A 14338-nucleotide genomic window follows, 5' to 3' on the forward strand; every position below is an offset into this window, starting at 1 on the left:
AATTTTTAAACATAGTTTATCTTCAATTTCGACACTTTAAAATTCAAAATTCAACCGAAAAAAATGAAGAGAAAAACGAGCTAATTTGAATCTTTTTGAAAAAATTAAAAAAATAATTTATGGAACATCATTAGTAATTTTTCCTGATTAAGATTAATTTTAGAATTTTGATGACATGTTTTAAATAGGTTAAAATCTAATCTGCACTTTGTTAGAATATATAACAAATTGGACCAAGCTATATTTCTAACAAAGACAAATCATTATTTCTTCTAGATTTTCCAGAACAAAAATTTTAAAAGATATTCAAAAGACTTTGAAATAAGATTTAAATTTGATTCTACAGATTTTCTAGATTTGCCAGAATAGTTTTTTTGAATTTTAATCATAATAAGTTTGAAGAAATATTTCCCAAATATTCTTCGTCTAAAAAACAGAAGCTAAAATGAAGAATTAAATTAAAATGTATTTATTATTCTTCACAATAAAAAAAATAAATGTACTTGAACATTGATTTAAATTGTCAGGAAAGAAGAGGAAGGAATTTAAAAGGCAAAGAGGTATATGTGTTTAAAAATCCTAAAATCATTTTTAACGTTGTATTTTTTCTCTAAAATTGTCTTTCTGAAAGTAATAAGAAGCAAAGTAAAAAAATAACTGAATTTATTTAAACAAGTGAAGAACAAGTCTTTAAAATATTTTCTTGGATTTTCAAATTCTATTTGAGTTTTGTCTCTCTTAGAATTAAAAATGTCGAGCAAAGCGAGACCAGCTTGCTAGTAAATAAATACAATTTTAAAAATAAAGGCAGCTCACTGGTAAGTGCTGCTATTTGAGCTATTTTTACAACAGGCCAGTGGGCTACTATCTGGTACTTACGGGCTACCTGGTGCCCGCGGGCACCGCGTTGGTGACACCTGCTTTTAACCATAACCAAGCATGCACCACTATAGCTTTTGTCTCAAAGTAGGTGTACTGTCACCACCTGTCACATCACACACGGACTTATTTGGACTTTTTTGTTGTTTTCTTGTGTGTAGTCTTTTAGTTCTTGTCTTTCGCTCCTATTTTGGTGGCTTTTTCTCTGTGTTTTCCTGTAGCAGTTTCATGTATTGCTTTGAGCGATATTTCCCGCATCTACTTTGTTTTTATCCTTCATCGTGGGCACATTGTCATGTCATGTTCGGATGTACATTGTGGAAGTCATCTTTGCTCCACAGTAAGTCTTTGCTGTCGTCCAGCATTCTGTTTTTGTTTACTTTGTAGCCAGTTCAGTTTTAGTTTTGTTCTGCATAGCCTTCCCTAAGCTTCAATGCCTTTTCTTAGGGGCACTTACCTTTTGTTTATTTCTTGTTTATGCATTAAATACCTTTTTACCTGCATACTGCCTCCCGTTGTATCGACATCTACGAAACAATTAGCTGCCAACTACTGATATGGAAGAGTATTACACGGTTACTCTGCCGAGCTCTACACAGCACCGACACTCAACAACAACACATCATTTGCAGACTAAAATTACTGGTTTGCTAAAAAATATTTTGAACCCAAATAGGTGAAATTAGATAATCTCCCACGGCACACCAAACTGTATCTCACGGCACACTAGTGTGGTTGAAAAACACTGCTCTAGGGGGCGCTCGTGGACAAACCTATGGTTAAGAAACACCGGACGAGCATGTTTACCTTTTGTAAATGACTTAAGTAAAATAGAACAGAAAAGTGTGTTTAATGGAGGACATTTAGACGTTAACTGGCTACTCATCATCCGATACGTGTGCTAATATCGGACATATCAATATCGGATTATGACATTAAAACACAGAGTTGTATTCCAGAGTTTTGCAATGAATCATATGTGGATGTGTGCCATGAAAAAGGGTTGGCTTCTGGACATGAGATACTGATCGGATTAAGTCCATACCTGAATGAAGCCAAACTCCCTCCAGTTGAGTGTTTGCTGCACAGAAGGAATGGAAGTGACGGCCAGCAGAGACATGAGTCCCAGACCCATGACCCCAAAGGAGACGTACATCTCCACTCTCCACACCTCCTCCTCATTCCAGGAATCCACCACATTGGAATGGACCTGCCGTGGGAAAACGTCATCACAAACTTAAAGAAAAGCACATGCGAAAATAAATAGTGTAGACACCATTGCTTTCTATTGATAGTATTTCCTTTGGATGTATTGCTTGCTTTAAGAGTGCTGCTTATGTGAACAATTATTTATGTTTTTTATATTTAGAAGTACTCTCAATCAGAGGGCATTCAACTGTTTTTAGGAACTAAATCTTTAAACGGAGTTTGATTGATTGATTGAAACTTTTATTATTAGACTGCACAGTACAGTACATATTCTGTAGAATGGACCACTAAATGGTAACACCCCAATAAGTTTTTCAACTTGTTTAAGTCAGGGTCCACGTTAATTCATGGTAACCTTGCAGCATAATAAATACACTGTAAACAAAAACCTGTGGATTTTTAAAGTAAAAAACAAAAAATATAGTGCTTTACTGTAAGTGGAAAAAAAACTTTGGCGACTGAACTGTTAGTTGTTGTTTTTTAACCATAAAACCTTTGGTTGTAGTTTTTTACAGTGAATAGTAACTAGAAAAATAAAAAGTGTTATTTTTACAGTAAAATTTTGAAAACTTGGCTGCCATTTTTTTTTAACGGTAAAAGCTACGCTTGTTGTTTTTACAGTGCAGTACTGTTATTTTACATTAAAATTCTTGCCACCAAGATGACAGTTTTTTTAAACCATAAAATCTATGGATGTAATTTTAACTGTGATACTGTGAATAGGAAAACAGTAACAATGTTATTTTTAGGGTAAAATTCTGACTACTGCGCTGCCAGTTGTTTACTGTAAAATCAATAATTGTTTTTACAGTGCATTTACTGTAAGTGGAAAAATGATTAGCGTTAATTTAATGGTAAAATTCTGACGACTGAACGGTCAGGTTTTTTTTAAACCATAAAACCTTTGGTTGTAGTTTTTACAGTGAATAGCCAATACAAAAACAATAGGTGTTATTTTTACAGTAAAATTTTGGCAACTTGGCTGACATTTTTTTCTTTACGTTAAAAGCTGTGCTTGTTGTTTTTACAGTGTAGTACTGTTACTTTACAGTAAAATTCTTGCGAACAAGCTGACAATTTTTTTTATGCCATAAAATCTATGGTTGTAGTTTTTACAGTGTGTTACTGGGAATAGAAAAACAGTAACAATGTTATTTTTAAGATAAAATTCTGGAGACTGATCTGCCAGTTGTTTACTGTAAAATCCATGGTTGTTTTTACAGTGCATTACTTTAAGTGGAAAAACGATTAGTGTTAATTTAACGGTAGGATTCTGGTGACTGAACAGTCTTTTTTTTTTTAACCATAAAACCTTTGGTTGTTTTTACAGTGAATAGTAAATAGAAAAATTATAAGTGTTATTTTTACAGCAAAATTTTGGAAACTTTGCTGCCCTTTTTTTTTACGGTAAAAGCTACACTTGTTACAGTGTAGTACTGTTACTTTACAGTAAAATTCTTGCAACCAAGCTGACAGTCTTTTTAAATCATAAAATATATGGTTGTACTTTTTACTGTGTGTTACTGTGAAAACAGCAACAATGTTATATTTAAGGTGAAATTCTGGAGACTGAGCTGCCAGTTGTTGTAAAATCCATAGTTGTTTTTACAGTGCATTACTTTAAGTGGAAAAACGATTAGTGTTAATTTAACGGTAGGATTCTGGTGACTGAACAGTCTTTTTTTTTTTAACCATAAAACCTTTGGTTGTTTTTACAGTGAATAGTAAATAGAAAAACGATAAGTGTTATTTTCACAGTGACATTTTGGCAAATTAGCTGCCATTTTTCTTTTTTACGATAAAAGCTACGCTTGTTGTTTTTACAGTGTAGTACTGTTACTTTACAGTAAAATTATTGTAACCAGGATGACAGTTTTTTAAACAATAAAATCTATGGTTGTATTTTTTACAGTGTGTTACTGTAAATAGAAAAACAGTAACAATGTTATTTTTAAGGTAAAATTCTGGCGACTGAGCTGCCAGTTGTTTACTGTAAAATCCATAGTTGTTTTTACAATGCCTTACTGTAAGTGGAAAAAACGATTAGTGTTAATTTAACAGTAAAGTTTTTATTCAAATGTTTTACCATAAAAAAATCTATATTTGCAGTTTTTACAGTGTATAACTGTAAACAGAAAAACGATAACTGTTATTTTCACAGCAAAATTCAGCAACTTAGCAGCCATTTTTTTTTACGGTAAAAGCTATGCTTGTTTTTACAGTGTATTATTGTACATACAAAAAACGCTGTTATTTGGCAACTTAGCAGCCAATTTTTTTTACGGTAAAAGCTACGCTTGTTGTTTTTACAGTGTATTACTGTTTAAATGAATTTACAGTAAAATTCTGGCAACCGAGCCAACAGTTTTTCTTAACCATGAATTCCATGGTTGTAGTTTTTACAGTGCGTTACTGTAAATATAAAAACAGTACCCCTGTTATTTTAACGGTAAAATTCTGTTATGATCCGCTACCCGGATCATCACATATTCTTGTTTTGTTCCATTTTGGTATCACATTCTGTTGTTTGACGTCCTTAGTTCCTGTTTGTTCTGTCACCATGGTTGCATATTAGTTCCACCTGCTACTCGCTATTTACACACACCTGTTATTCTTGATTACTGCCTTATTTAAGCCTGCCCCTTTTGTTCATTCTGTCTCGGCTCCTAATTTGCTTACACGCAACAAGTGACAACTGCTATTCATTGTTTTCTACCTGCGTGCTACACCTAGTTATCCCTAGCTCTCATGATAGAAGTTTTGTTTTGCCTTTTTTGTGCCCTTGTGCAAGTTTGTTGGCTATTTCCCTAGTTCCCATGCTAGCGCTTTTGTTTTTTTCTGCCTAGTACAAGTCTTTCTGTTTCTTAGTCTTTATTAATAAATCTTTATTTCTTACCGTACGCTGTGTTCTTGCCCGATCGCATCCTTGGAAGAACGAATCCGGCATCACTATGCCCAGCAAGTCTCACAAATTCAGGCCACTGAGCTGCTATTTTTTTACCGTAAAATCTACAGTTGTTTCTACAGTAAGTCAAAGAGTTTGATCCTGAACACATTCTGAGTCCGTTCTTATTTCCACTTGTATATTATATTAGATATGATTATGAGGTTTATGGTTAACTAAAGATACAAGAGGGTGAAGAAAGGGTTTCTGACCTGTTGGACAGCCGTGTTGAGCAGCAGGTACCTCTCAGACCTTCTCATGGGCAAACAGAGACTGTAGAGAACGTGGACCGAGGCGAAGAAAAAGCTGAGCAGTCCTAACTGTTTGCGACACTGCAGCCAGCCCTGCAGCCAGCCGGGCAGACGCCGGTACTTGGTTCCGTAGTAGAGCTGGTGCGCCGCCGCCACCTGGCCCGCCAGGTAGACCAGCGCCAGGAGAGTTATGGCCACGGTGGGCAGCGTCCTGTTGACCGTCTCGATGGGGATCTTGTAGAAGTGGCTCTGCTTGTGCTTGAGGTACGGGTGGACGACGTCTCGGACAAAGGAGTATGCGAAGAAGAAGATGGAGAGGGTGACGGCGGCGAGGACGGGGCCCTTCCAGCCCGGGAACAAGCGGAGCGGCATGTTCTCGATGTCCTGGGAGGAGGAAAGAGTTCCCATGTCTACCGGCTGGAAGGTTAGCCGGCGAGCTAACTCCATGATCTGATGACGAGCCTCCACCGAGTCGCTGCACACAAACACCTGCGGAGAAATGCACTACCTGTCAATACTGGTACCAACATTATACACATCATGTATAGCAGGTCTATTCAACTGGCGGCCCCCGGGCCACATTTGGCCCGCCGAACATCCGCCAAATAGGCTCGATGCCACTATTAAAGGCCTACTGAAACCCACTACTACCGACCACGCAGTCTGATAGTTTATATATCAATGATGAAATATTAACATTGCAACACATGCCAAAACGGCCGGGTTATTTTACTAAATTGCAATTTTAAATTTCGCAAGAATTATCCTGCTGAAAACATTGCGGTATGATGACACGTATGATGACGCGTGCCCGTGCCGTCAGAGATTGTAGCGGACATTTTTTTCCAGCACTGATCCCCGCTATAAGTAGTCTGCTGTAATCGCATAATTACACAGTATTCCGGACATCTGTGTTGCTGAATCTTTTGCAATTTGTTCAATTAATAATGGAGACGTCAAAGAAGAAAGACGTAGGTGGGAAGCGGTGTATGGCGGCCGCCTTTAACAACACAAACCCCGCCGGTGTTTCCTCGTTTACATTCCCGAAAGATGACGGTGAAACTTTACCATGGAACAGAGCGGTCAATCGAACATGGTTCCCTACCACATGTCAACCGGTAGGTTTCGGTGAGAAAATGGTGGTAATAAGTCGGCTCTTACCGTAGACATGAGCGGAGAGCTTGCGTCGTTCCTCCTGCAGCTGCAGACTCTCTTGCCTCCTCCCACCGGCCGCCCCCGACCGTCGGATGCTTACACCGTGGAGGAGGGAAAAAAATGTAAAATCTCAGCCCGGCCGCCTTCGCCTCGTCGAGAAATGTGGCTCCCCTCGGAGACACTGGCGGTCACCACACCCGTAGCCACACCCCTTCGACTTTCAGGTTGTACAGGTACGGCCATATATATCCATCCATTTATCGGCCGCTTATTCCCTTTGGGGTCGCGGGGGGCAATGGTGCCTATCTCAGCTACAATCGGGCGGAAGGCGAGGTACACCCCTGGACAAGTTGCCACCTCATATATATGTATGTATATATATATGTGAGGGTTAATGCTAATTAATAATAAAATATTTGTTTTTAAATGTATGTATACATTTTCTGAGCCTTTTTAAAGAAATAATATAGTATATTATCATAGCACATTATGCAAATTATTCCATGACATTATGCCCATAACCCCGCCCCCACAGGTATCTTGGCAGCCTAGGGGAAACCCTGCATGTCTAAAAATACCTCCAGCTAAATTTAAAAGTTGATGGCTAAATTACAGCCACTGAATATTTGTTCGCTTATCCGCCTCGTCGATTAATCGCTAAGAGAGTCGATGACTAATCGACGATCAAAATAGTTGCAGCCCTAGTTCTCAATACTATTTCAGTTCAGGGGGCGTGAATAAATCATTTGGAAGCAATGCGTGATTACTAAGTGAACTTTTTAAGAAGAGACTAGATAAAGTCAAGTAAAGTAAAAAGGTGTATGTCGAGGCCCCCACCTGTGTGCTGGCGTCTTTGGGTGTGGTCTGCAACATGGCCCAGGATGAGATGACGTTGAAGGCTTTCACCACGATGGAGTGTGGCAGCAAGGAGGACAGGTACTCGGCATTGGACTCTGGGTACTGGTTCATCCGACGGTTGTTACTCACATCCACCAATATCTTTCCTGCAAGGAAACGTGACTTTGATTGGTTGATTGAGACTTTTATCAGTAGATTGCACAGTACAGTACATAGGCCGTACAATTGACCACTAAATGGTAACACCCGAATAAGTTTTTCAACTTACAATATCATATTCATTCTGTAATATGGGGGGGCAGAACAGCACATTTAGCGTCCGTAAAGAACTTTATTGACACATACGGATAAAAAACAACATGAATTTCAAGGGGTGTGTGTGAAAAAATGTCTGTCCCTTGGTAACAAGTTACAAGTAAGAAGTACTCATCCAAATAATTACCGTAAATTCCTGACTATAAGCTGTGATGTTTTTCCTACACTTTTGACCATGTGGCTTAAAAAAATGGTGCGACTAATTTATGGATTTTTATTTGCTGACAGCAATAATGCAACAAAAAAACAAGCCGAAACTGAATAGCTGTGTTATTATTTGTTCAGTGGCGTCATCTTTTGCTTTTGGATCAGTTCTCTCCCTGCAGGTGCTGCACCGCACTTCCGTTTAGACCAGGGGTCGGGAACCTTTTTGGCTGAGAGAGCCAAGAATCCAAATATTTTAAAATGTATTTCCGTAAGAGCCATATAATTATTTTTTTTAACACTGAACACAACTAAACGTGTGCATTCTTAAGTAAGACCAACATTTCTATAGTACAATAGGTCTCTTATTCTTTGTCATAACATTGTTATTCTGAAGCTAACTGTGGAGGGGGCGTGGCCTGCGGGCCTGCAGCGAAGCAGGGAGTTGCCATGACCGGCCTCGAAATCAGCGACAGGTGCGTAGATTGCCCACCTGGGCCTTGTTATCTAATCGCCTGTCGCTCTGTTATAAGCAGCAGCCAGGAGGAGAGACAGGGTTGGGGTTGGGGCTGGAGCCAGAGTGTGAGCGAGAACGAAAGAGAAAAAGACAATTGCTGGAAAGCAACTGAGAGACTTATTGAAAAATAAAACAATATTGTAACCCTTGAAGAGGCTCTCATGTCGGTGTTTGGTGGTCTGAAGAACCCCCAGGAGGGCAAGCCCCACACTAACCAATAATAAATAAGTAACTTCTTACCATTAACGCAACTTCTTGAACAGGTGTGGTAGAAAAAAACGGATGGATGGATTAAAAATGCACGAGAATGTTTTATATTTTGAACATTAGTTTTAACACTGTGATTACAAGTTGAATTATTCATTACTTATCGTGTCAAGCAATGTCAGCTCAGATTTATCCGAGAGCCAGATGCAGTCATCAAAAGAGCCACATCTGGCTCTAGAGCCATAGGTTCCCTAGCCCTGGTTTAGACGGTGCTTTTGACCGGAAGTAGAAGTGCCGTTACGTCTTCTAAACGTCCCCAGTGTTTCTATCTGTGTGGATTCTTCATTCATCAGTCCAAGCAACGTTTTTAAGTTTTACAAATGGAGATGCCCGATATCGGACTGCCGATATAATCGGCCGATAAATACTCTAAAATGTAATATCGGAAATAATCGGTATCGGTTTCAAAGAGTAAAATGTATGACTTTTCAAAACGCCGCTGTACGGAGTGGTACATGGACGTAGGGAGAAGTACAGAGCGGCAATAAACTTTAAAGGCACTGCCTTTGCGTGCCGGCCCAGTCACATAATACCTACGGCTTTTCCCACACACAAATGAATGCAACGCATACTTGGTCAACAGTCATAAAAGTCACACTGAGGGTGGCCGTATAAACAACTTTAACACTGTTCCAAAAATGCGCCACACTGTGAACCCACACCAAACAAGAATGACAAACACATTTCGGGAGAACATCCGCACCGTAACACAACAGAACAAATACCCAGAAGCCCTTGCAGCACTAACTCTTCCGGGACGCTACAATATACACTTCCTCGCCCCTCTCGTCCAACTTCGCCCACCTCAACCTCCTCATGTTCTCTCAGGGAGAGCATGTCCCAAATTCCGGTTGGAAAAGCTCCTTCTGGTCGCTCGAAGATGGGACTTTAAAAAATGTATTATAATAAAAAATAAAAAAAAGTCATAAAATGTTTTATTTGTATTTCTTGTGCACTCCTATTAGGGGTGTGAATCTTTGGGCTCCTAGCGATTCGATCCGATTCAGATTCTGGGGATGACGATTTTACTCGGAATTGATTTTCAATTCAACACGATTCTCGATTCAAACCGATTCTCGCGATGTATTATTTGGTGTAATGAATAGAATTAAACTTTTTGAGAACAGATGACGTGGTAGAAAAGCTCCTTTTGGTTGCATGGGGATGGCCTCGAACTTACATTAAAAAAACGGATTCTTATGTAAAAAAAAAATGTCATTACATTTTAAATTTTTTGTGTGTTTGCACTCCTATTAGGGGCGTGAATCTTTGGGCACTTAACTGTGGTGGAATTGTCCGAAGCTTACACTGCAAACAAAGTAGTTTTAGTACAAAACTTTTATTTCCCCATTAATCAAAAAGTATTGGTTGGATCAAATTGCCCATGCAGACAGACATCGTCCTCCAGAGGATCCAGAATCAAACGAAAACAGGCAAATCCATCAAAATAAGTTGGTCCATTGGCTTCTTATATGATTCCCTCATGTGTCAACGTCTTTTTGTTTTGCCACTGCTGGCACCAACACAATCGTGGATCTCCTAGTCATAACAAGCAGTCATCACATTTTGTAGACTAGTTGGCGTGACCCCAAATTCAACTTTCCCCTATATTTGCTTTCCCAGTGATTCAGAATAGGCTTTTAGATAGACTTTCTTTTTCGGACTTCAACAGACAATAAATATAGTATAAAGTCAGAAATTCCACCACATAACAATTTGATCCGACTCAAATTCTGGGGATGACGATTGAATTCAGAATTGGTTTTCAATTCAACACGATTCTCGATTCAAACCGATTCTGATTTTATACGATTCAGAGGGTGACAATTCGATTCACAGTCGATTCTCGATTCGACACGATTCTTGATTCATACCGATTCATGCAATGTATTAATTGGTGTAATAATTACAATATTTCATTTTTCTACCCAAAATTTTACGGGTTAGAAAAGCTTCTTGCGGTTGCACGTAGAAGGCCTAAAATTATTTCAATTTTTGTGCACTCCTATTAGGGGTGGGAATCTTTGAGCACCTATCGCTTCGATCCGATTCAGATTCTGGGGATGACGATTTGACTCAGAATCGATTTTCAATTCAACACGATTCTCATTTCAAACCGATTGTGATTCTATACGATTCAGAGGGTGACGATTCGATTCTCGATTCAACACGATTCTTTATTCATACCGATTAATGCAAATACATTATTTGGTATAATAATTACAATATTTCTTTCGTATTTTTACACATTACAGTTTAGAAAATATTCATCTGGTTGCACGTAGAAGGCCTAAAATTGACTTAAAATTGTTTTTATTTTAATTAAATTGTTTCCTTCTATTTTTTGTGCACTCCTATTAGAGGTGGGAATCTTTGGGCACCTATCACTTTGATCCGATTCAGATTCTGGGGATGACGATTTGACTCGGAATCGATTATCAATTCAACACAATTCTCGATTCAAACTGATTCCGATTCTATACGATTCAGGAGGTGATGATTCGATTCACAATCGATTCTCGATTCAACACGATTGTTGATTCATACCGATTCATGCAATGTATTATTTGGTATAATAATTACAATATTTCTTTCTTTTTTTAAACATGTTACAGTTCAGAAAATATTCATCGGGTTGCACGTAGAAGGCCTAAAATTGACTTTTAAAAAAAGTACTATTTTAATAAAAATGTTTATTTCTATTTTTTGTGCACTCCTATTAGAGGTGGGAATCTTTGGGCACCTATCGCTTTGATCCGATTCAGATTCTGGGGATGACGATTTGACTCGGTATCGATTTTCAATATAACACGATTCTCGATTCAAACCGATTGTGAGTCTATACGATTCAGGAGGTGACGATTCAATTCACAATCGATTCTCGATTCAACACGATTGTTGATTCATACCGATTCATGCAATGTATTATTTGGTATAATAATTACAATATTTCTTTCTTTTTTTAAACATGTTACGGTTTAGAAAATGTTTATCTGGTTGCACGTAGAAGGCCTAAAATTGACTTTTAAAAAAATTAATATTTCAATAAAAAGGTTTATTCCTATTTTTTGTGCACTCCTATTAGGGGTGGGAATCTTTGGGCACCTATCGCTTCGATCCGATTCAGATTCTGGGGATGACGATTTGACTCAGAATCGATTATCAATTCACCACGATTCACAATTCAAACAGATTGTGATTCTATACGATTCAGAGGGTGACGATTCGATTCACAATCGATTCTCGATTCAACACCATTCTTTATTCATACCGATTCATGCAATGTATTATTTGGTATAATAATTACAATATTTCTTTCTTTTTTTAAACATGTTACAGTTCACAAAATATTCATTGGGTTGCACGTAGAAGGCCTAAAATTGACTTTTAAAAAAAGTACTATTTTAATAAATAGGTTTATTTCTATTTTTTGTGCACTCCTATTAGGGGTGGGAATCTTTGGGCACCTATCGCTTTGATCCGATTCAGATTCTGGGGATGACGATTTGACTCGGAATCGATTATCAATTCAACACGATTCTCGATTCAAACCGATTCTGATTCTATACGATTCAGGAGGTGATGATTCGATTCACAATCGATTCTCGATTCAACACGATTGTTGATTCATACCAATTCATGCAATGTATTATTTGGTATAATAATTACAATATTCCTTTCTTTTTTTAAACATGTTACAGTTCAGAAAATATTCATCGGGTTGCACGTAGAAGGCCTAAAATTGACTTTTAAAAAAAGTAATATTTCAATAAAAAGGTTTATTCCTATTTTTTGTGCACTCCTATTAGGGGTGGGAATCTTTGGGCACCTATCGCTTTGATCCGATTCAGATTCTGGGGATGACGATTTGACTCGGAATCGATTATCAATTCAACACGATTCTCGATTCAAACCGATTCTGATTCTATACGATTCAGGAGGTGACGATTCGATTCACAATCGATTCTCGATTCAACACGATTGTTGATTCATACCGATTCATGCAATGTATTATTTGGTATAATAATTACAATATTTCTTTCTTTTTTTAAACATGTTACAGTTCAGAAAATATTCTTCGGGTGGCACATAGAAGGCCTAAAATTTACTTTTAACAAAAGTAATATTTCAATAAAAAGGTTTATTCCTATTTTTTGTGCACTCCTATTAGGGGTGGGAATCTTTGGGCACCTATCGCTTCGATCCGATTCAGATTCTGGGGATGACGATTTGACTCAGAATCGTTTTTCAATTCACCACGATTCACAATTCAAACAGATTCTGATTCTATACGATTCAGAGGGTGACAATTCGATTCACAATCGATTCTCGATTCAACACCATTCTTTATTCATACCGATTCATGCAATGTGTTATTTGGTATAATAATTACAATATTTCTTTCTTTTTTTAAACATGTTACAGTTTACAAAATATTCTTCTAGTTGCACGTAGAAGGCCTAAAATTTACTTTAAAAAAGTATTATTCTAATAAAAATGGTTATTCCTATTTTTTGTGCACTCCTATTAGAGGTGGGAATCTTTGGGCACGTATCGCTTCGATCCGATTCAGATTCTGGGGATGACGATTTGACTCGGTATCGATTTTCAATTTAACACGATTCTCAATTCAAACCGATTGTGAGTCTATACGATTCAGGAGGTGACGATTCAATTCACAGTCGATTCTCGATTCAACGCGATTCATGATTCATACCGATTCATGCAATGTATTATTTGGTATAATCCATCCATTTTCTACCGCTTGTCCCTTTTGGGGTCGCTGGAGCCTATCTCAGCTGCAGAAGGCAAGGTACACCCTGGACAAGTCATTACCTCCTGGCAGTATTTGGTATGATAAAAACAATATTTCCTTCTATTTTTCAAACATGTTACAGGTTAGAAAAGTTCTTTTCTGGTTGAACTAGAAGGTCTAAAATTGACTTTAAAAAAATCATTAATTTAATGAAATTTTTTATTTCTATTTTTTGTGCACTCCTATTACGAGGGGTGGGAATCTTTGGCCACCTATTGATTCGATCGGATTCAGATTTTGGAGATGACGATTTGACTCAGAATCGATTTTCAATTCAACACGATTCTTACAATGTATTATTTGGTGTAATGCTTAGAATGAAACTTTTTGAGAACAGATGACGTGGTAGAAAAGCTCCTAAAAATAAAAACGTATTTCTGAAAATTGATTCAAAAACAACAACAAAAAATGTTCCTATCAATTTCTTACAATTATAATTCAATGTAGAATCGGGATGAGTAAGAATCATGATTCAGGTTTGAATCCCTTCTTGTGTGCACCCTTAGTATTTCATAGTATTTTGACATGTAGTGCAACAAATACAAAGTACTCGCAGTACAACATGCATGCAGTAGTACCTTCCAGTAAATGCTTGAGGTCCAACAAAACGGCGTAGTGTTCTCGGCGGATGGCCAAGAAGACCACGCTGGCCTTGCCGACGGCGTCCTCGTGGTGCGTCACGTCCACCACGTGAGGGAAGACGCGGGCTGCTTGGTGGGGATGCCGACTGCCGACCACCACGTGGAAGCCGCAGCGCAGCAGACGGAGAGTCAAACCCTTGGAGAAATCCCCTGACCCCAAAATGGCCACGGTGGGCTGGACGGACACGCCGCCGCATTTGTACTCGTGCACGTGGGGCAGCAGGTAGGCCTGCCCGTCATACGAGGACGCCAACAACAGAGCGCTTCGATTGCCGCTCATCCTTGACTCTCTTTGTCTGTGCTTTTCTGCTTCCACGACCCGAGTGCTGCCAGAAAAGAAAG

At 38.3% G+C, this 14338-nt stretch overlaps 1 protein-coding gene across 4 annotated transcripts in view; it reads right to left on the bottom strand.

Moving 5' to 3' along the window:
* The window catches only part of steap2 (STEAP family member 2, metalloreductase), a 50356-nt gene that overhangs the window by 9329 nt on the left and 26689 nt on the right, over window positions 1-14338 (bottom strand). For 3 of the 4 annotated variants that reach the window (XM_061921509.1, XM_061921508.1, XM_061921507.1), the window contains exons 2-5: window positions 13934-14322; window positions 7276-7442; window positions 5245-5772; window positions 1925-2089 (exon numbers count right to left, since the gene is read on the bottom strand). In XM_061921509.1, coding sequence (XP_061777493.1) covers window positions 1925-2089; window positions 5245-5772; window positions 7276-7442; window positions 13934-14276 — 1203 coding nt within the window. In that variant the 5' untranslated portion in view covers window positions 14277-14322. Of the gene's footprint in view, window positions 1-1710; window positions 2090-5244; window positions 5773-7275; window positions 7443-13933; window positions 14323-14338 lie in introns of those variants that run through there. The other variant, XM_061921510.1, reaches the window with a different exon arrangement.

Source organism: Nerophis ophidion, linkage group LG15, assembly GCF_033978795.1.
Source record: "Nerophis ophidion isolate RoL-2023_Sa linkage group LG15, RoL_Noph_v1.0, whole genome shotgun sequence".
NCBI classification, from domain to species: Eukaryota; Metazoa; Chordata; class Actinopteri; order Syngnathiformes; family Syngnathidae; genus Nerophis; species Nerophis ophidion.